This window comes from Ruditapes philippinarum, unplaced genomic scaffold (assembly GCF_026571515.1).
Source record: "Ruditapes philippinarum isolate M1 unplaced genomic scaffold, ASM2657151v2 ctg770_1_1_1_1, whole genome shotgun sequence".
Classification (NCBI taxonomy): domain Eukaryota; kingdom Metazoa; phylum Mollusca; class Bivalvia; order Venerida; family Veneridae; genus Ruditapes; species Ruditapes philippinarum.
The window spans coordinates 520,565-544,089 of record NW_026859620.1 but is presented as its reverse complement, the minus strand read 5'-3'; the positions used below and the strand labels follow the sequence as shown (position 1 = coordinate 544,089).

At 31.9% G+C, this 23,525-nt stretch overlaps 1 protein-coding gene across 1 annotated transcript; it reads left to right on the top strand.

The window, feature by feature from the left end:
- The first annotated feature begins 11,803 nt into the window (after nt 1-11,803).
- Nucleotides 11,804-23,484, top strand: LOC132757269 (PHD finger protein 10-like). The gene is made up of 14 exons (XM_060748521.1): nt 11,804-11,815; nt 12,570-12,673; nt 13,437-13,561; nt 13,911-13,994; nt 14,422-14,489; nt 15,129-15,197; nt 17,289-17,417; nt 18,244-18,353; nt 18,735-18,802; nt 19,406-19,491; nt 20,143-20,298; nt 21,016-21,240; nt 21,587-21,738; nt 22,365-23,484. The coding sequence occupies exons 1-14, from the start codon at nt 11,804-11,806 to the stop codon at nt 22,684-22,686; spliced, it is 1,710 nt and encodes a 569-aa protein (XP_060604504.1). The 3' UTR covers nt 22,687-23,484.
- The last annotated feature ends 41 nt before the right edge of the window (nt 23,485-23,525 follow it).

The window sequence follows — 23,525 nt, the reverse complement described above, 5'->3', positions numbered from 1 at the left end:
CACGAGATAGCGAATTTTTTTTCTGAGTCCACGAGATAGCAAATTTTGTTTTTTGTTTTTTTCTGACTTATATCTTGTGGGAACGAGATAGGGAATTTTTTTTCTGAGTTATATCTCGTGGCCACGAGACAGGAAAATTAAATAAAATCGGAATGTCCCCTCTGTGCTTCCGTACAAAAGTCCATAAACTCGGTGTAATGTCTATCAGATTACGGGACAACAAATTATTATTTCACACATTAATCCATAAACACTTTCTGTGAGTAACTAAAACGCCACGTGAGACCACGTAACTTAAGGCCAGTGAAATAAGAAAATAAGTAAACCCCGCAAAAATGTGTTAAAATTAAGTCGACACAAATTTCGATATATTAAACTTCACAATCAGTTCTTTGCACCTCTTATTAAAAAAACAAATACTGTCGTTTGCCCGATATTATGCATAACAGGTGTCAAAAGATGATTATATGAAATAGACATCATTTTATGTTATTCTCAGACTATAAACAACTCGTAGTCAAACATTATTTAAATAACAGCTGTTTATACATAATAATTATGCTTCAGAATCAGTACGCTAAATAAATAACTTCCGTACTTAACGAAAGAAGAAAATAAAATGGTTAATCATTTTTATGTATTGTGATTGTTCTGCCATGTACGTATTGCCGTTTTTACAAATTAATGTTAATTGTTTATATACCTTATGTTTGTATCATGTATGATGAACTGAGAGAAATAAATAATTTGTACATTTTAACCACCCCCGTGGTCGTGCGATTTGCCGCTAAGCTTAATTATTTGTGTTACATCTCGGCCGACAATTTCTTAATTTATAAAAAATGCTAACTAAAAGGTAGACAATATACTGTAATGTTGAGATATTCTTAAAAGATGTACAGTACAGTTTTCTTTATGATACTTTTATTACGAATAGTATCGACTAAAACAAATAAATGGGTAATTCACGGATATATGGAACTACCGATTTCCCTCATTGATGCCTCAACAGGGGGCGGAGCGTTATCCATAATTGACAGGTTACCTTCGTAGCAGATAAAAATGGTATAGGTATCGTTTTAAAACGTTTAAAAACATAGTTTCAGGACTAACTGCTTCCAAAATTAAATCACGAATGTGTTCAGAAAAGGTTGATACATATACTAAGCTAAATATCTCATTTTTGGTACTTTTAGTGATAATTGACTACGTTGTCACCTTAAGTTCAAAAGTTGAATAAATTTACATATGTATGCGATACTTTGGCGGGCATATCTAATATTATTTTATTCAACTACAATGTACTTCACTACAAATAGTAATAAAACTACACGAATATAATATTATATTATAACATACCCAAAAGATGAATGATAATTATTGACCAAACAATTCGGAGGTAAATGCATTGTGTTATAACAAGGTTTTTATATAGAAAGATCCTAGGCTATTGATTCCCTCCATCGATGTGACCACCGATCCACAATTATAACCAAATCCAAATTAATGTCAACAGGTAGGCAGCTTGAACTTCCAATGTCTGCTACCATAATAAGAAGTATACAAATAATGCATTGTTTACTTTTATATCTATAAATATACTTAATTTAGGCGGATTTTAGTCGATATATTTGTACAAACTCTGCCACCAACAGCAAGCATTATATTTCTATTTTGTTTACACGTTTGAAACAGAAATACATGTGTTAACACAATGTCCTGCTTACCAACTTCTTAGAAATGTCTTATTTGATAAAGCCAAGGATATCAATGCTGATTTTATTAATATGAATGATGAACAAAAAAGTATGTTTGTACTCTCAAATCACGAAATTGCCAAATTAACTGCCAAAACCTGCTATAATATACTTCTCTCACGTTTTGATACTTTGTATCATTAATAAGGTTACACTTACTGAAATATATATTATCTAAATGTAGAATTCTTTTAAAAATGTACATAAAATGTTGTATCATTTTATTAACTTTTAAAAGGAAATTTCTTTTATGTTTGTAGCTAAACGTAGATAACCATTTATTCATTGCTAATCAGTTCATCTCTGGTCTGATCAGGGTTGATATAGGTCTTTATAGGTGTGTTTTATTTATCTATTTTTTATTTTTAACAGTTATATTAATCTTCATGATTATAGGGCAGATCTTAAAGTATGGATTAGCAATGGTAATCTAAATTTTATTCTATTTATCTATTTATTTTTTTTTTTAAACAAGTAAAGGTAAAGAAATGTTACTGTCTCACACATCATTTATTACAACATGATATTTTATCTATGTTTATATGTCAGGATGGAATACAAAATGTATATATCATTAGAGTTTTGAAGATATAAATAAGAAAAGAATATACTCAGTAACAATCAAAAATGTTTAATCATTTGTTTTTTTGATTTTATCTAGTATTTTTAAAGTTGTATAACGATAGTCTCCTATAAATCTGCGATAGATTGGCCATGCTTTTTATATATGTATTATGTAAATGTTTTGTACTATGTAAATATGCATGGATGAGACGTAAATAAACAAATAAACTAAAACGTTTAGTTTCTCATCCGCAGCGTGTATTCTTTCTATTGTTTTTTCGCGGTTCTATTCCGAAATTTGACGGAAAGGGCTAATTAAGAAGGTGCGGTTTCATTCTGCTCGTGAAAAAAGGTACACCTTCTGCATTTATTTGGCGGAACATGTACACATCAAAGATTGCTCGCATTTCAATTTGATAGACGCCTTAAAGTGTGTCTCCTTTTTACTGTAAATTAAGCAATATATCTCTTGAAAAATTCTTATTTGAATATTTTTTACTTGTGTGATATAAATATGCTTGTTCAGTACCTAAAGATCAAACAGTGCATGCACATATCATCGACAAATGGTAAAACACTATTTAGAGAAAATATATCATAAGATACAGCTTTACTCCAGAAGATTTTCACTACGAATTCTTGGTGTTGCAAGCGATACCCCGGCTTCCTACATACTCTCAAAGAAAATATTGTACTTTTCTGTTGATTAATCGTCTCCATAAAGGTAATGCTATACTTTCTTATTTACGAAGATTGGAAATATTGAACAAACTAGGACAAATGCAACATCAAGAAGTCGGGCATATATAATTTAACACGCTGTCGCAGAGGTAACCCTCACTTTTCCATTTACTTTCTCGGTAAATAATTTATATAAACCATCACGACCTCCACGATTTACTGCAAGTGTCATATGTGCTAATGACAAACCACTTTTGCCTATTTTGAGTGCCGTTTGTTTACTAACAACTTTTTTCCTGTTGCATATTACTTGGAGATACCAAGTTTACACCAGCTTTCTTTTCAAATATGTATGTGTCTATTGCTGCATCCATTGTTATACTACATGACAACACATCTTGTCAAAGGGTATTTCAGTAATTTATGAGAAGTTTCTGTAAAGTACACACATCTTCAAGGGCATTATGAGAAGAATATTGAGCATTCATTACATTCTTCACAAGATATTCTTGACTATATATTATCTAAACCTGGAAATTGTTCTTTATACAAAGGCAGAGTTTCCACAAAACCTATATTATAGAGATCAATGAATTACAAAGTTCAAATGACCTTACTATAGCCTGGAGAAGTCAAAAATTCTAAAATTATGACCTATCAGTACACACGGATTTCTTTCATTTTTCTAACCAAAGTGAAAACTGTTCCAGGGCTGTTCCTAGAGACACTGCATGTACTGGCTTTCCTTTGTAGCACAGCATATTATTTACCACTGTCAATCCAGTAACATGTGTTACTCCTAGGGTTATGGGTTAAATTGGAAGAATATACATTCCTACGCATCAAAACTCCAAACCGGTGTTAAATAGCCAATAAACACCGCTCAGACCGATATTATTTCTTAAGCAAAAGCGACACGGGCGTGTGATAAGATAAAATAAAACGTCTATTACTGTTTTATAAAATAAAACATGTGCATGTGTAACTAGAGACGTAATTATTTAAAATAGCATACATATTTTTCGTAAATGATTACATAAAATAACTTGGATCAAAAGATACATACATTCTCATATAGAAAGAAGGCTATTAGATAAATTCAACAAGTATGATAATAACAGTTACTCATGTGAATGTTTAGAATTTCGAAAACAAACTTGCTTCAATTGTAAAAAGGGAGATAATAATTTAGAAACATCGCTATCATTCAGTATACATTGTATCTTATAAAGCTTATAAAATAAATTATGAATTAAAATCATTTATCTATTATCTATTCAAGTTATGGCATTATGTTCAAAATTAATTTATGTTAGAAGAAAAAAAATCAATAACTATATGAATACAATATGAATAATGTAGTATATGATTAACAAGAAAAATATTACATACATTCGTATGTAATATAGGTACGATTGCATACTACTTTTTGTGAAGACTTTATGTTTGCTGAATTAAAGGTGTAATGTAAAATGAACAAACATGTCATGAGATATCTTATATCTTTAAACATTTTCATGGAATGTAATTAATGTATCACCATATTAAAGTTGCATGCCTTCAGATGAGAAAAATGATTTCAAGGAAATCAAAATACGAAAAGAAAATTCACGGTCAATTGACTGCTTTGAAGCATAATCACAAAATAAAATTACAGGAAATTAAAAACCTTTTTAATACACTTAAGGTAGAATTTCATTGTAATCATAGTCAAAGATTTGAGATATGATTATTTATTCATATTAACCTCATTATTGGTTAAAAAAAACCCGAAAGACACAGTTTGTAAAAATGTATTACAATAAAATATGAAAAAGGTATACGCGCCGAGGTTAGCTATAATTAAAATTCCCGCGCTAAGTCGCGGTGGTGCTTGGGATAATCACTTGATACTGTAAATGGCAGCCATTTTACGATACGAATCCTCGAAAAGTTTATCCTGCCGAAAAGATATGAAAAAATACTTGCAATTCAAAGTTTGCTGGCTACATAAAGATTATCGATTTACTCTTTGCACACTTTTTCTCTGCCCGAGTATAATAATATTGACGTGTTTTCATTGGCTTAAACCATCACGTTACCAATACACATGTAGGTGTGAACTAATTTCGTGTTCATTAAAATTATTCCGTTAATAGACATATAACAATCTTATTTACAAATGAATTGATAAAACAACAATCCCAGAAGCATTTAAGATAATAACAATCATTGGAAAAAAAATAAATGCATATAAATTGTAAATTCAAACTCAACCAAAACAAGCGCCTGCTTCTTCACCTTACTATGTAGTTGCATGACCATGATTAGCAATTTAGCAAACCAAATCTAAGAGATAAACCTATTGTAAAAATAATACTATGACCACAGCAGATTTCGTACAGAAAACATGAAAACAACAAGTGTGAATAAAGGGAGGTAATTGAATAATTTTATCAGTGACATAAATAATGCATTTGAATAGATTAAAATAAATTAATAAACATATTAAAATTGAACATATTATGTCGATATGTACTGAATTTAATTTATTTAGTGTTATTAAGGCATTTACAAACTCATAATTTTGAGCTAGTTTCTTTTTTGATTTTTTTAAATTTGTTCTATGAAAAAATAAACTCATAATAAGAAGTTATATACAAGCCTATAAAGGACTTTGTTACTCCTAAATGCTAGCCCATATGGTTTCTTTCCGGTGGCGAGGGTAAACAAACCCAAACACACACAGTTACTCCTAATTAGAAGAAAAAAACTAATTAAAGCTTTGTTACTCTCAACCAGGTGCAGAAATTATAGACTAAATAGATTTTTTTTAACTCCTAAATAGTAGAAAACTCATACTTAGGATTTGAATGGTCTAATAAGAAGCTTTAAAAACTTATTATAACATTCTAGGTAGTAGTTTGTTTAAATACTTAATTAGGATTTACAAAGTACAAATTATGATTATATGTCTACTAGTTAGGCTTAGCAAGCTCCTTATTAGGATTTTTCACTCCTAATTAGAAATACAAAGTCCTTACTATACTTTTATTCCTCAACATCAGCTTTTAAAAGTTATAATTAAAACTGACAAAGTAGAAATACGGTTTATTTCTCCTAATTAGTATAAGTTTTAGTTGGTGAAACAAACATCTATTTTTTATTTTTTGTTTCTTCAATATAGGAGTATCAAAGTCATTATTAGGCTTTTGTAACTCCTTAATAACAGTAACAAATTCCTTACTCCTAAATAAAAGTATCAAAGCACTTGTAAACTTTTAAAATTCCAAATTATGAGTAAGTTTTTTCATAGAATATTAAGATTTCACGACAGTAGACTTCTAAAAATGTTCAAAGAGCAGGCTTTATAATATGCCATCTCCTTACAGTAATTAGTAAGGAGGCTTAATTTCACAGTAATGCCTTGAAATGGTAAATTACGCAAACCAAGTGGGTATCAGCTTTCGTCCTTTTAAGTTCGTTATTAAATTTTAAAAAGTTCATATATAATTTCAAGCTTATTTTTTTTTACTTTTCATTTTATGTATATAAAAGAATTATTTTAATTCTTCAAAACATGAACGTTTCAAAAACGTTTCAATATGGGAGATAATTTTCACACTTTGTTTGCAAACAAAGGCATTTTGCCAAATTACTTATTCGTTTTGCTGTGTACTGAACTTATCATTGTACAATGCATATATGTAACAGAAAATGTAAAAAGAAAAAGTAGTGTTGCTTATAGTTATCATATTAACACAATTACATGTATAAGTGTGCGAAAAAAATTCAAAGTTCCAAAACATAATACAATGTACATACTTGTAGCTATTTGTGAATGTCGAATCGGGCCTCATTCCTTGCAGGTATTTTCTCGCCCAAACAAGCTCGGCATAAACGTAATTTCGCGACAGAAATGCTCTGAAAGTGGTTGAAACATTTGTATCAAATGCTGCTTTTTATGACATGTGGTTCACTTATTTACAGAAAGAAAAAAATCGTTTGATACAAAATTGGATCATACCACGCGGGCCACTTGATTTACCAAAGGAAGGTTAAGCCTGATATTGCTGCAAACTAATGCATTGATGAATATTTTTGTAACGGTTGTCTCTAAAAACGGTGCTTTTTACGAAAGTAAGTATACTTTATAGACAAAAGGAACTAATTGCCGATCCGACAAGCGACCATGCCACAGGGGCTCTCTGTGGTCATTTTCTCTGATTTAGAGCTTTGCGTATCATAATGCAGTAAAAAAAAAAACCTGTGCAATGGCCTACCCGCAACGGAATCGGACAAATTGTGTCGTTACGGTTCGCACCACAATATCGGATGGTGCTTTTTTATGAAAATTCGGAGACTTTGTATGTATAGAAAAACAAGTTGCTAATCCAAAAGGTACAAAAGGCCTCTTGTGGCCATTTCCTTTGGTTAGAGCTTTTGGCAAGAAGAATCTAAAAACCTGTAATGTATGCAATATGCCTTATCGACAACGGAATCAGACGGACAATTTCGTCACGGTTTGTATTCGAAAATTGTGCTTTTTACGAAAATTCGTAGACATAGACAGGTTGAACTATAATTGCCACACGGGCCTCTAGCGGCCGATTATTCGAGTTAGAGTTTTAATTAGGCTTTATATTGCTTTAAAGAAGAGCCTCTAAACTTATGCAAAAGAAGGTCAATCACAGGGTCGATCTGTTTCCAATTTTTCAATATTTTGTGTGTGTGTGTAAAATTCATTTTTTAAAGCTTTTTTTTTTAAGAAAGTCGAAATGCAATTCTAGCTTTCTGTATTTCCTTTATATTTACACAGATATACATGTATAAACAATTTTATATTTAGCTCCATGATATTTACCATTTTTTGTTTCGGATGTTCATATATTCTTTGTGAAGATATTCTTTGCTATGCGTATGAAGAAAATGTCACAAAACATGCAAACTATGCACACAAACTCTTATTAAAACACATCAATTGAGTTTGGTTCCATGGAAGGTTCTGCAGAGATCTTTATATGATACAGATGACTAGCCGTGCTTCAGAAAGCGCAGAGATAGTGAATTCTTAAATTAACTGCAATAGAGAATGCTCCCGATCAGACAATTATTTATTACATGAAGTTAATTAATGCAAGGTTACTTTATTGATCGGATTGGTGCGATCGGTTAGATAACGTCTGCTTTGTTTACGGTCGTGATAACTGTATTACCTTCATTTTAGTCGTACTTGTGGCCGTTTTGTACTAAAAATCTGGGATTTTAAGTCCAAGAAAAAATAAATAGATAAATAACTCAAATCAAATAAATTGAAAATAAAAGAAAACAAATAAAATATGAAAGTATGACTTTGATTCGCAAAAACATCTTTGTAGCGTTCGTTCTGCTTTTTTTAAATTTATATAATTAGATCTAGAGCACTCTATTATTTTAATTTTTTTTTGAAAGATGGGGCATAATATACAAAATGTACATGATACAAACTTTACAATTCAGAATATTTGAACTCTACATAAACAGAGCAGGGGCAATGAAAAGGCATGTATTATATCGTATATATCACTATTATATAAGTGATAACATTGTGGAAAAATCTGTGTGTAATAATCAAAAGTGCTACAAACCAGTATATGTAAAAACAGAAAACTACAAAAATTCTTTCTTCATCAGAACAGTGTTAGACTGGAATGAATTATGTGACTCTCAACAGTTCAACAATTCAAAAACTCTATAAAACTTTGTGACTAAGGCGCCTCCCCTCACCGTCGTGTTAAAGCCAGATTCTGGTCACTACGACGAACCCTCACAGATACAGATCATCAATAGAACATGAATCATTTTACATATCTAAATAATTCAGATATTTGAATTTCTATTTTTAGGCTAGTGAAACTAAATTTGTAATGTTTTCTTTGAAATTCAATAGCAGCATTTAATCTGAACTGTTGAAGAGAAAAAAGCCTCGACACCGTTCTTCAGTTCGGAGGTATTCGGCGTCTTCAAACTCTAAACAAAGCCTGGAGTTTACTTGAATTTCACTGTTTTTACATTGCAATTCGGTACTTAATGCATTTATTTACGAATATCAGGTGTTTTCAATATGTACTGATACAGTTGGTTTGGATTTATGCCGCGAGATTTTTTGATATTCACCTTCTTATGTTTCAACGATTCGCCCCACAGACGATTCGCTCTACATAATTTATAGACTTATCACCTGCCCATATGGGCCCTGACGTATTCAAATAAACCTTGAAACCTTGCAACTTATAAGATACAAGTTTGACTAGTTAAAATTATTTATACACATTTTAGCATTATACTTCCGCCTAACAAGCATTATCTCTAAGCAGTGTTGTTAGTAATGTTAAGTGCAATCCGGTCAACTCGTCCCCTGGTCAACTCGTCCTCTGGTCAACTCGTCACCTTTTTGGTCAACTTGTCCCCTACTTTTGGTCAACTCGTCCTCAAAGAGTCAACTCGTCCCTAATATGGTCAACTCCTCCCCTACTTTCGATCTATTCGTCACTATTATGTTGTAAACCAATGTCTTTAAATAGTTCTTTTTTAATGTAGAATTAATAATGAATTTGATTGTTATCGAAATATTAATAAAAATAACGTCTTTTTTACGTAAAAATTTTAAAATTTGCAAACATTCAATTAATGTTTAATCAATCGGATTTTTTAAATGATTATTAAAACTTAAAATTTAGGTCCAACTCTTTGATTTTTAGACTGTTTATGTCTTAGACAAATTGTGTAAGCGAATTTTGAGAGATTCAATACATCCTCCATGTCCTCGCATTAAAGAGATAAATATATCTATTATAGTTGACCAATGCCGCTACCAACGGTAAAAAATACACCTTTCTCCAGGGACAGACGCACCAAGCTGTGGGACAGGTACAGGAATGGGGAGTTGTCATCAACGGGAAACTTCTAAGAGAATTCGGGAAACTTATATAATCCCCAAGAGTCGTAAGATGTCAAAAAAAAAAGACAATGAAATATGTGCATGCAAAAAACAATGAAAGTGAAAGTGAATATATATGATATATATTGACAAAAAAGACATACTATATGAATATTTCATCATTGCATATGAAACATGTTTTTATACAGTAAATGTTGTTGCTATTGAATCGTCTTCGTGTTTGTTTTTTTCTGTATGTATTTTTAATCAGATTTATGCATAAATATAGCTTATTATTAGATAAAAAAACTCCAAAAATATTCGCATACAAAAAGCGTCAAAATATGTCCAATTCAGTCATTTTATAATATTATTTTAAAAACAGTCTATAATAATTTATGGAATATATGAAAAACAAATAATAAATGAAAATATAGGGGACGAGTTGGGGACGAGTTGACCAGGGGACGAGTTGTCCAAGGGACGAGTTGACCAAAAAGGTGACGAGTTGACCAGAGGACGAGTTGACCAGGGGACGAATTGACTCTGAATCATGTTAAGTTATCTGTCATTCATGCGTGTTCTAAAAACCAGTCAGGGCAAAATTAAGATTGATTTTCAATATTATTGACTGTATGCTATAATGTTTAAAAAAACTTGATAACAATTGTAAATGCTTGATTGCCAATGTAGTACTTGAATATTTAGTGCTTTATAACCAGGGACAAGACCAAAGAAGCCTGCATGGGTGGTAGTTAGTCCTATGAATAAGACGTTGCTTTGAGTTTGAGATATTTTTAATTCCTGGCAAAGCAACTTCATAATTGCTCATAAACTCAAAGCAGGTTCCATAAGATTTTCTTGTGGAAGGATAAAACATGTTCGTCAGTGGATGAATACATTCATTTTGACCTATTGTTCACCTATTAATGAACAAAAGTAAAAATGAAATACCTTTTAACATAATAATTAAATTTAAACTGTCATGTCTGTAAAATCATGATTAAATGGCTATGTTCTGCTGTTTAAATCCTTTAATTTAAGTTTCAAATGAAATATTTTTTAACAAAATATTTGCCTAGATCTTTGCACTGTCAGCATGTACAAGTATATGGCTATATTCTGGAATAGACCTCGGTGTCTAAGCCAGGAGTATATATAAGGTTCATTCCATTTTCTTTAGTGTATTGTATACAAGTTTCACTCCTGAAATATATATATATAGGGGTCTAATCCAGGAAATTGCCTAGTAAAGCGCTTTACTTAACAAGTAAAGCGGATAGGCAATAATAGATTATTGTTTGTATTTTATTTTAAATTGGTAATTAAATTGAGAGTTTTTGTTAATGTTTAAGCATGAAATGAAAGAAATTTGATAAACTTTTGATTGAAGCTTAAAAAGGAAAACCAAACATTTTTTTAAAAATTTTTATAACCCCTTTTTTTTTGGTTTTTTTTAGTTTTACAAAAAAAATTTATTGGGTATTGGGGCTTCCCCAATTTAAAAAAAAAATTTGGGGGTAAAAAGTTTTAAATATTTTTGGATTTTGGGGTTTCGGTATGCAAAAAAAGCACAGTTTTTTAAATTTTAAAAAAAGGGAACCCCAAAAAAATTTCGAAAAACCTAATTAAGGGTAAGTTTTCATAAAATTTAAACCCAAATGTATGTTGTTATTCAATTTTTCCCAGTTTTGGGGAAACCTAACTTGTCTCTATTTTTTATGGGACATGCTTTTTTCACATGGATATTTTGGAAAAAATTTAAAAATTTTTTTGGCCCTTTAAAAGAAAATCATTTTTTTTTTCGGGTTTTCCCAGAGTGTAGCAGATAAAAATAGGGAGTAAGTTTTTTAATGGGAAACACAATTATGAGAAGTTTTTCTGACTTTGATGGGCCAGTAGAATGGAAGCCCAAGTAATTTCAGATTTCAGTAGAAACAAAAAAAAAGCCCAACCCAGAAAAAAAGTACCTCTTGTAAAACTTTTCCCTTTTGGGAAGAAAAGGGACCCTTTCAGTTGAAAGTCGGTTTGAAAATTTTTCAAATACAAAATTTTAGAGGAGATTAGGGGAACCTTTTTCCAAAGGTATTTTAAAAACGGGCCCAAAAAAAGGGGTCATTACGAAAAAAAAGGCATTTAAAAATTTTTTTGAGGGCAGGCAAATGAAAAAGCTGCAGAATCTGAAAGTTCAGTGAAAAAAGGTGAAAAACGGGGGCCTAAAAAAGGGAAAAAAGCCCCAAGTACAGGTTTTTCAGTTTTCTCCCATTTGTTCCAAATTTTTGTTGAAGATACTTTTAAAATTCTATTTGGGTTTAACAAATAAAATTTCTGGAAATTTAAAGAAAAAAAATGGATACTACGGGGAATGTTACTCTCCCAAATGAAATTTAAAAACTTGGTTTTACCTGTTTAAGGACCCATTGCCAGCATTTAATATTGGTAAATTTTTGTCTCAGTTACCAAGATCAAACTTTTAAATTTTTGGGACAAATTGGGGTAAAATTTATTGCTTTCCCCGGGGAGAGTTCAAGCCCCAATTTTACACTGGACATCGGGCCGGGATTTTTGAATCATCAATATGAACCCCCCAAAGTAATGCAGGTTTGTAAGGCCCAAGATAACCAAACGGGCCTGGGGAAAACCCAGTACCCCCAAGTTTAACCCAAAAGTGGGTACTTTTGGATGGCAATCGGGAAAGTACCGCCCCAGTTAAGCGGCTATTTAGGAGAGGAACGTTACAAATAGCTGCTGAAGATGCAAGTGAACACGGGCAGTAAGTACATTTATGATATACCTGTAGATAATTTACTTCATTTAATGCATATGTAGCATATGCACAAATAAAACCCCAAAAATATGTATCATACTGGGGTGTGATCGGGAATGACATTGCTGGCTTTATACATATTACATTATGCTTGGATATGTAATTTCAAGTAAACAGGGTACATGTAGGCATTATAATAAAAGGGTTATTATAGCAGTATCTTGATCTTTTGCTTATATTTGGCTCTAGTAGATTTTACTAGAACGGATACTGGCTGTGACTCATGAGATCCTAATTTCTGTCCGTGTAAAATCAACTTGAGTCAAATGCATGTTCAAGATCACCGTATTTGTATTATGCAACAGATTTTGTTTTATGAGATCTGTCAATAAAAATAAATAATTGCAATGAATGATTGTCACAATGGATTATAATTTTTGGATTGAAAAAATTATTATTTATATTATGATTAAAATTATAACAGAAATACTAGAGTGACAGAAATTTGTCTGTATACTTGTATTCTTTGGAAAGTGTGTGGGACATCATGCAGACATGCATAAAATCATTGACAAAACTACTAAAAATAGAGGCTTAATATTTTGTTCTGGACCTTTTTATTCTTTATACACTTTTAAGTGTTTGAATTTTGACAAGAACTTGTTAAAATGTATTTCAGATATTTTTTAAATTTTAATTAGTGAATGTGTACCTATGTGTTTCTTCATATATTTAAAAATGTAATGAACTCATGTGTTGTATATTTCAGTGGTATTACAGCCGCAGATATATTTGAGTACCAGTGGCCACTAGAGAAAGATTCTGAGTATTTCATGCTCCAAGAACAAATCTCTATGTATCTAGATGTTAAATCATTCAAGAGAAAATATCCAGGTTTGTTTTGTTTATGTTTCAAAGACATGATCATTGTTTTATGCAATGTTAATGAAATTCTGTTATTTGAGATTGTAATGCAAAAAAATAACAAGAAACTAATCTACTATTACATTGGGCAAATAGATAAATCACTCCTTTTAAAAATTAGACCATTTGTCTCTTTGATTTATTTTGTTTCATTTCATATTAAATATTATGGTTGACTAATGAATGCATCAGAAAATACGTGAAATAAAACATATACTTTACAATGGAAGAAATATTTTAAGACTACTTATTGACATATGAAATTTGCTTGAAACCTACTGGAACCAAAAGTGATTAGCCTTAAACACCAATATTTCAGATTTATTCCGGCGAGTATGTGACAAACAAGAAAAAGACTTTCTACGAAACAAAGGAGTAGTGTCTGAAACACAGAGTGATTTGGGTATGTTATTTCATGCCTATGTTGGTATGAAGGTATATATGTACAGGGATAGGAGTCTTATCATTACATTCTTATAAATTATTGACATTGATTGACAATAACTGTTGACTAAAATGTATTTTGTTTGGGTAACATTTGTTATACAAATATATAAATACGAAAGCCATGAATGCTTATTTTATGTAAACTGGCATTAATGAGATTTAGCAATTATTTTAGTAACACATCAACCTAATAATCTAAGAATCACTAGCTGTGTCGTTTCAAACGCCGTTGTTTCTTTGATCAAGAAACTTTACACTCATTACTCAGAACTGGTTGGTTTTAGGAATGGATTTTTGTGTCTGTAAGATTATATTTTCCCTCACAATTGAACTCACATAATTTCTACTGTATGAAGTAAGTAATTATTGTTGTACATTTAAAGGTTTGACAGCTTTGAAAGCAGATGAAGTGCATGATCTGATGAGTCGAGATTATCCAGCAAAATACAAGGTGAAATACAGTTGTATATTATGTAATAGTATGAGTTTGTGATTGTATAAATATCACAGTTCTAAGTATTTATGACATAAAACAATGTGAAAGCAAAGCCAGTTTGAAACCAACCCTCCCCCCAAAAAAAACAAAAACATCCAGACTAACAGAGAACACTGCCCTGCCATGCAGGCTGTATTTATTTGTTACATTTATATAAAGAGCAATTTCCCATTTATGGCATATTTGTTCATTCTGAAAGACGTTTGCAAAATTTATTATTATATTTTAAGGGATACCACTGAGGTATATTGACATGAGTCTGGAATTTGGAACTTTTTTTGACATTTATAAATTTATACATAAATTTATACCTGCATAACCAAATGTTTAATCTTTATGGACAAATGCTTTTCAATAGAAGGTGGATTTTGTATGGGAATGATACAGCTTTATGAGTTGATTTGTGATTGATTACACTTATATTGTGTCAACAGAGTTGTATTTGCACGTTTTTACTAAATTTTTATTAATCTTAGTTGATCTTTGCATTCATAATCACAGTGAATATTTGATATAGAGACAGCTTTTGGATTCCTGGGTATCTACCTTGAATTAAACCATTTTGTTGAAATTTTTGTATTGTTTTTATTTCAGGAATTTTTGAAAATTTTGCGTGAAAGAGAAAAGCAGAAAATTGCAGATAAGATGAAGGAATTTCATTCAGTGAGTAGTTTACAATTTATCTTAATAAAATAAATTATTATGCTCTCCTTTCTAGTCCATATCTTTGGTCTTAATATCGTTTATAGTATATAAAGATGTCTTAGGTGTTAGTTTCATAAGATAACTGGTATATGGAAATTTCTGCCTTTCCTTAGAACAGCTTTATCTATTTTGATTTAATTTTCTGGTTTATTATTAAACCTGAAGTTGATGAAAAATTGTTATCTTTCAAATCTTGTGTAACTTTTTAGAAGGCTTATTAAATTATCTTACTAGAGTTAATGGTAATTTTTAGATTTCTTGTATGATTTTCATGATTTTTTACCTATTTTCAAAAGCCCTTTTCTCTCAGAACTTTTTAGCTCACCTGTCACAAAGTGACAGGGTGAGCTTTTGTGATCGCTTTTCGTCCGGCGTCCATCCGTCCGTCGTCCGTCCGGCGTCAGTCGTCCGTCCGTAAACTTTTACTTTAAATGACATCTCCTCATAAACCACTGAGCCAATTTCATCCAAACTTCACAGGAATGTTCCTTTGGTGGTCACCTTTAAAAATTGTTCAAAGAATTTAATTCCATGCAGAACTCTGGTTGCCATGGCAACCGAAAGAAAAAACTTTAAATATCTTCTTTTAAAAAACCATAAGAGCCAGAGCTTAGATATTTGGCATGAAACATCTTCTAGTGAGTGTCTACCAAGTTTGTTCAAATAAAAGCCCTGGGGTCAAAATTGGCCCCGCCCCGGGGGGGTCATTGATTTTCCCTATATGCATATAGTAAAAACTTAAAAAAATTTCTTTTAAAGAACCCAAAGAGCTAGAGCTAAGATATTTAGCATGAAACATGTTCTAATGGGTGTCTACCAAGTTTGTTCAAATAAAAGCCACTGGGGTCAAAATTGGACCCCGCCCGGGGGTCATTGATTTTCCCTATATGCATATAGTAAAAACTTAAAAAATATTCTTTAAAGAACTCAAAAGAGCTATGGCTTAAGATATTGAGCATGAAACATGTTCTAATACGGTGTCCTACCAAAGTTTGTTCAAATAAAAGCCCTGGGGTCAAAATTGGCCCCGCCCAGGGGGTCATTGATTTACCCTATATGCATATAGTAAAAACTTAAAAAATCTTCTTTTAAAGACCAAAAGAGTTAGAGCTAAGATATTTAGCATGAAACATGTTCTAATAAGTGTCTACCAAGTTTGTTTAAATAAAAGCCCTGGGGTCAAAATTAGCCCCGCCCCAGGGAATCATTGATTTTCCCTTTATGCATATAGTAAAAACTTAAAAATCTTCTTTTAAAGAACTCATAGAGCTATGGCTAAGATATTTAGCTTCAAACATGTTCTAATAGGTGTCTACCAAGTTTGTTCAAATAAAAGCCCTGGGGTCAAAATTGGCACCGCCCCAGAGGGGGTCATTGATCTTCCTTATATGTGTATAGCAAAACTTAAAAAATCTTCTTTGAAAAAACCCAAATAGCTAGAGTTAAGATATTAAGCATGAAACATCTTTTAGTGAGTGTCTACAAAAAGTTTGTTCAAATAAAAGACCTGGGGTCAAAATTGGCCCCGCCCCGGGGGTCATTGATTTTCTTTATATGTGTATAGCAAAAACTTAAAAATTCTTCTTTGAAAAAACCCAAATAGCTAGAGTTTAGATATTAAGCATGAAACATCTTCTAGTAAGTGTCTACAAAGTTTGTTCAAATAAAAGCCCCTGGGGTCCAAAACTGGCCCAAACCCCAGGGGTGTCATTGTTTTTAACTACATGTGTATAGTAAAAACTTTAAAAAAATCTTCTTTTAAAAAAGCCCAATGAGCTAGAGCTTAGATGTTTAGCATGAAAAATTTTCTTATGGGTGTCTACCAAGTTTGTGCAAATAAAAAGCCCCTGGGTTAAATTGGCCCTGCAACGTTGGGGGGGGGGGGGGGATGGGGGGCCTATATACAGGTGAGCGACCTCAGGGCTATCATGGCCCTCTTGTTTCTTTAATGATAAATTCAGTAGTTTTAGATTTTTCTCAACTTTTACTAATGTATTTTCTCACATATTTCCTACATGTATTGTACAATTTTCTTTATATTTTATTCAGTTAAAACTGGAGAAAGATAAAATGGTAGAATATACAAAGAAAGCAATGAGATCTGTATCCGAGTGGAACAGAAGTCTACTGAAAAAGAAAAATGAAGAGAGAAAAGCCTACTTTGATATGCAGACATTTGTAAGTTAATATGAACCTTCTTTATTTATACATACTTGAATTGTAAATGCCAGTGGTTCCTGTTTAATCCTAATTGATGTACATGTGCAATTACACAAGCTTTTGGAGGGGGTCAGTGGTGGAATGGTTAAGATCGTTGACTTCAGAGGGCATCTGAGGTTTTCCTCCACCAGTGAACGTCACCATATGACCTATACTGTGTCGGTGTGACGTAAAACCCAATCAAACAAACAAACACAAGCTATTGTCATTTGGCTTTCAATTCTAAGCTATTGTTATACCGAGAAATGCAGATTTTAAAATGACCTTTATATGTATTAAGTATTTGGTACCATTAAGGACATTTTAGTCTTTCCTGTAAAGGAAGCTTTTACATTTGGTTAACGCTAGGTCAGTGATTGTGCTCATTTGCATTTGAGATTTATACTGCACAGAGGGCTATCTAAATTCTATATAGGGGCAGAGTGATTAAAGGGACTTGCTTAAAATCACTTGCCCCTCACTGCCTTGGGTTCAGATCCCATCAGGAACATCAGATTCTGTTATATGAGGAAGCTATTCAGCTAACTTAAGGAAAATTTGTGATTTTACTTAGGTGCTGGTTCATGCCTGAAATAATGTACAAAGGTGCTCTTGGTCTTCCATCAGTAAAGCTGGAATTTGTATGACCTTTACAGTGTCATTGTGACATGAATTTAATGGAAAAAAATCAAACTAACTCTTTTAGTATAGTTTGAAAGAAGCCATTATTGGAATACAGTACCAAGTTAATAGTAGAAAAAAGAACAACATGAATAAGTAACTTATTCTATATAATTATTTTTAGACAATACAGTACCCTAAGAGCAAATTTAAAAAGTTGGACCAGACACAGACACAAGTTACAGCTTATCCATTGTCTCTGATTCCAGGGCAGTTCCAAGATCATTATAGAAAGTAAGTTAGAACACTCTACAGTTTTCTATTAGTATTTTAAAAAAAAAAAGAAGAAAAGAATATATGTATTTTGTATGAATTGGTTGGTTTCAGATTTACAATTTTTAGTGAATTTCAAGTCAAAATTTATACATGATTTTTGAGTTAGCTTGATTTGCCGTCTAGTGTAAAATTGTCATAATAAATTGTAAGGACATATGATTGTAAAACCAGTAGGAATTTAACTTAAGGTTCGCTGGTTTGCAGACTGATACTCTAACTTTTAGGTGACAGCTTTCTTTTAGATGATACTTATCATCGATCTGCCTCTTTTCCTGTAATATGGTATTTACAAAGATTTTTCACTGTGAATTGTTATGAGGTTTATTATACATTTTTGAGTACAATATTAAATTCTTTTACATCTTTCAAAACTATATTGGACAAGACAATAGCCGAGTCTGATACAGGTTTTGCAGCTGTGTATGAGTCAAATAGAATCAGTATTGTTCTCAACCATGTTTAATGACCTCTTTATTTCACACCAACATTATTTGACAGAACTTTGTTACTTCAATTACAACCAGGATTTAATATGGATTTTGGAGTCTAAAAAAACGAGACTAAATGGGGTGCAATATGTTTTGGGCTCTTGAAAGGAAAACAAGGCTATATGGGGTGTGATATGGATTTGATTTGAGCCTTTTGGACTCTGGAAATAAAAATATGGCAGAAAGGGGTGTGATATGGATATTTTGGACTCTGGAAATGAAAACGATGCTAAATTTATAGATTGGATCCAATAATGATTTCTACTGGAACATCTTATGGTGCAAATGCGAAGGTGATTGGGGAAAAATTTTTTTTAGTTAATATATTATTTGGGGCCCAATTTTTCAAATAAGAAAATTGAAAAACAAAAAAAAAGAAATGAAAAATTTTTGTCTTTTTTAAAAAAAAATTTTTAAGCTAAGACATTGGCTCAACATTGTGTAATTAATATTTGCTTTTAAAATTTTTGTTAAATTTGTACAGATATACCCCCGGAGGATTGAAATTTTCCCCCTAAACAGCATTGTTTGACCCACCAAAGAAAGTGGATGCTTCAGCAGAACAGGAAGTAGAGGATGATGATGATGACAGTCAGGTTGATGATAAGGTAAATTCTACTCAGTTTTTGCTTGTTTACCTTCCTTTTCTTAAATGTGGGGAAGTTGTTTGCTGCTTGTGGATCTAAATCAATCTCTTATGCTGTACTGCCTCATTGATTTTTAGTTAGAATTTTAATTTTTTGTGTGGAAATGGTTTTTCAGTTGATGGATTCATACTTGGATATTTATATAGATGTTATGGCTCAGAACTGTTTACTAATAAGGAGAGAGTATGTGTGAGCTGCCAGATAGCTCAGTCGATAGAGCTGATAGAATGATATTATAAAGGTCCAGAGTTTGAGTAGCTGTCGGGCTGCACATTTTTTTCACCCTGTGACATTGATTTTCAATTTGACATGGAAACTGTTGTTCTGACTATAATGAGTTAGAAAAATTCTGCATTGATAGGGATAAAGGTTTTATAGGTTAATAAAATCACATGTCTTCTTGTAAAATTAATTTATATTTCCACATAAGTTGTAAAGAAAATATACAAATTTGTGTTTAATAAGAGTTTTCATGAGTATTTTGGACAGAATATTAAAAGATGCACATAACATTGTTATACATTTAAGTAATCACTATATGTAAACTTGTGTTGTTGGATTTGACATAGATTGTGGTGCATTTGACGTAGATTGTTGTATGTAATATTTCAGGGCAATGATTCTAGTGACAGTGATGACAGTAGTAGTAGCAGTTCAGATGATGACGATGATGATGACAACGATGATGAGGAAGAGGCTGGTGATGATACAAAGAAAAAGAAAGAAAAGTCAGCTAGTAGAGAAGTCAGTAAAGAAAAATCAGCTGAGGTTGGTATTTGCTTGATATTTGGATGTTGATTTAACGTATGTTCAGCTTTTCATACTGTATTAGCTTACACTGTAATTTAATTTTGAAATTGAGGACCTAACTGAATGATGGCATCCTGATTTTGAAGTTCTGTTGTTGTTTTGGGTCTTTGATTTCTGTTTCAAAATGTATTTTAGTATCATAGACTTAAATAATATCCAATGCAAGACTATCATTATTAAAATATAATGTTATGGCATTACTTACACCCAATTTACTTCCGTTATTTTATTTTTTTTCACAATATATATATATATTATAAGGTTTAAGGAATGGAACCCCAAATTTTCAATAACACACATTGTAACAGTTGCACTGAAGAAATACTTCCAAAGGTGTCTGCCTCCAATCCCAGAGGTTTTGATCTGAATCCTATTAGGGTTACAATCATGATTCCTTTTATGGCATCAGTACTGGTCAGTCCCAGGAAGTGGACTCAAGTGTTTCAAATAAGCTGAAAGCATTCTTCCCAATTGAAGCTTATATAAATACTGTTTAAACTAAGAACTACTTTAGTTTTACAATAAAAAAATGAAATGGCACATCTGTAATGATTTTGATTACAATTTTGAAAGAACCAACTTAACACATTTGTAAGTGCTAAAAAGCTAATACAACTTGTCTTTGTTAGATACAAATGCAAGGAAAATTCATGTTTGCACTATTTATAATTTCAGCCTGGTATAAAACAAGAGAATGAATGTAGAATATGTAAAGATGAAGCTCTGGAGAAACAGAAAGAAACCGAGCATGAGGAACTGATTGTATGCTCGGAGTGTAAGAGCAAAGGTCATCCTACATGTCTAGATCTGAATGGTGATATGGTGAGAGTAATAAAGACATACCCCTGGCAGTGTATGGAGTGTAAAACATGTGTACAATGTATGGATCCTTATGATGAGGTATGGTTTGATGTTATATTTGGTTAGACAGAATTTATTTTAGTTTGTGTAGGAAGTGATAAGCTTATAGAGATACTTTCGAATTTGTTCAGTACTAAGCACTGAGTGTAAATCTTCTCGCATAACATCTTTGTATGACTTAAACAACATTGCAACTTTAAATCCCAAATTTCCTGATCCCCACAAGAATATGTTAAAAATCATATGAAAATTCCTTACTGGTCACTACCTATAGAGAATTTGTCATTTTGTATGTTGGAATGATATAAAATGTTAATTTTATGACAACATTTAGTTTTTGATGAAAAACAACAACAATAGATTTTTGTTTTTTATTTGTTTTCAGGATAAAATGTTGTTTTGTGACAAGTGTGACAGAGGTTATCACACATTCTGTGTGGGACTTAAATCACTACCAACAGGTCAATGGGACTGCTTCAGTTGTCGTGGTGACACAACACCTATCAAACCACTACCAAGACCAACACCAAAGGCAAAGTAAGTATATTGGAATTTATTTTTAGTTTATGTTGGAAGCTATAAGCTTTTTGAAACACTTTTAAATCCATTCGTGGAAACAGCCAGTTCTAAGAAATCAGTGTAAAGTTTCTTGCTCACAGAAACGTACAATGGCTTGCCAATTAAGGGCTTTGAATCCAAATGGCTCACTAGTCTGACATGTCAACCATTCAGCCATGCTACCACTGAATATTTCAATTATGTCCTATATGATGGAGCAGAGCTATCCACAAGTTTACAAAAAGTTCTACCAAAGCAATTGCTTGTGCCTGAATTGATGCATAGCGGGGTTTCCAGAAGTATTCATTCAACAGTAAAAGAAGGGAACGTATCACTTCACTATATTTGTTCTTTTAGATATGCCAAATGGCTATAATGAATGTATATCTTAATGCTTTCTTATTTCTTTGAGTTTTGCTGTGGATTCATTCAATTACTGTAGAGTGCATAAAACTTTAAGTGGGAATGTCATATTAATGAATTCATTGGCAAAAATTAAATTTCGAATGGTGATATATTGAAATGTTTTTTGTCTTTATATGCCCTTAAAGAGGGTTATTATGCAAATAAACTTAAACATAAACTTTGTTTCCTTCTTTTATCAGAAGAGGTCGAAAGCCAGGGCGTCCACCAGGCAGACCGGGTAGGCCACCAGGAAGGCCACCCAAGGATCCGAATAAAGTTGACACGCCCAACAAAGATCCGTACAAACGTGACACTCCAGGTCGTGACAGAAGACGAAGACTTAGGGAAGAGAGCACACAAATAAAAGATGAGGAATCACAAAATGGTGTTAAAGATGAACCACAAAATGGTGTTAAAGATGAACCAACAAATGAAACAGAAAGTGAAGAAAATAAAGAAATGGAAACTGATGATGTTGACACAAGTCAAAACTCTGAAGAACAAGAAGGAAATGCAGAGTAGCAATGACATAGTGGTGAAGTGTCCATCACTCAGTTCATAAATAGTGAGGACCACAAGTTTCCTCATGTAAATGCCAAATCTAGTTAGTCATGGAAAGAGGCTTGAACATGAATAAGTCAACTTAAAAAATCCGTAACAATTTAGCTTAAATGAATGTGTTGAAACTTTAAGTTAATTGATGAACAGTATTTTGTTGTTGTTTTAAATGTGTCTTAAAGTAAATGAGTTTTTGAATGATTGTTGAAGCTGTAGTTATGAGGTCTTTGAATGAAATGGGACTTGATGAAATTCTGTTATCTTAAAGCAGATGTATTGAAATTCTTAGAAAAGGATGTATCACTCAAAATCTTGAATAAAGAAGTATTTTAGACGAAAAAATGAACTAATTTTTTTGACATGGTGTAATGCTGAAGGAATTACATATTAAAATATGAAAAATTATTCTTAACCAGTGAGTTATGTGAAAATTATGGGCTTTGATTTAATATACATTTGCTAATCAACAGGTCATATAAAGCTCTTGAAAATGGAGCTAGATGCCAAAATTTGTACAATTTTAAATGGAATAAATGCAGGCAATGTAATCATGAGCAAATTGAAAGGTCTGCAATTTTTTGATATCATGTAATGAATTACCATTAAGCCATAGTGAGTTTTCTATTTATAGTTGTATAATTCAATGCTTTTACAATTTTGCAATGTTGTATTATTTATGTTTTGAGTTGTTGTAAGTTTTGTATACCGAATGTGTTCAGAAAATAAATGTACTGGTGATTGATATATGTTGCTCTCAGATAATATGCATTAATTGTCCTTTAACCCTTTATCTGCTGGAGGTT

Excerpts from the sequence above, each read along its gene's own strand:
- LOC132757269 (XM_060748521.1), top strand. Across the intron at positions 14,490-15,128 it reads ATTATCCAGCAAAATACAAG|GAATTTTTGAAAATTTTGCG; the intron begins GTGAAATACAGT and ends TTTTTATTTCAG. Across the intron at positions 21,241-21,586 it reads GTATGGATCCTTATGATGAG|GATAAAATGTTGTTTTGTGA; the intron begins GTATGGTTTGAT and ends ATTTGTTTTCAG.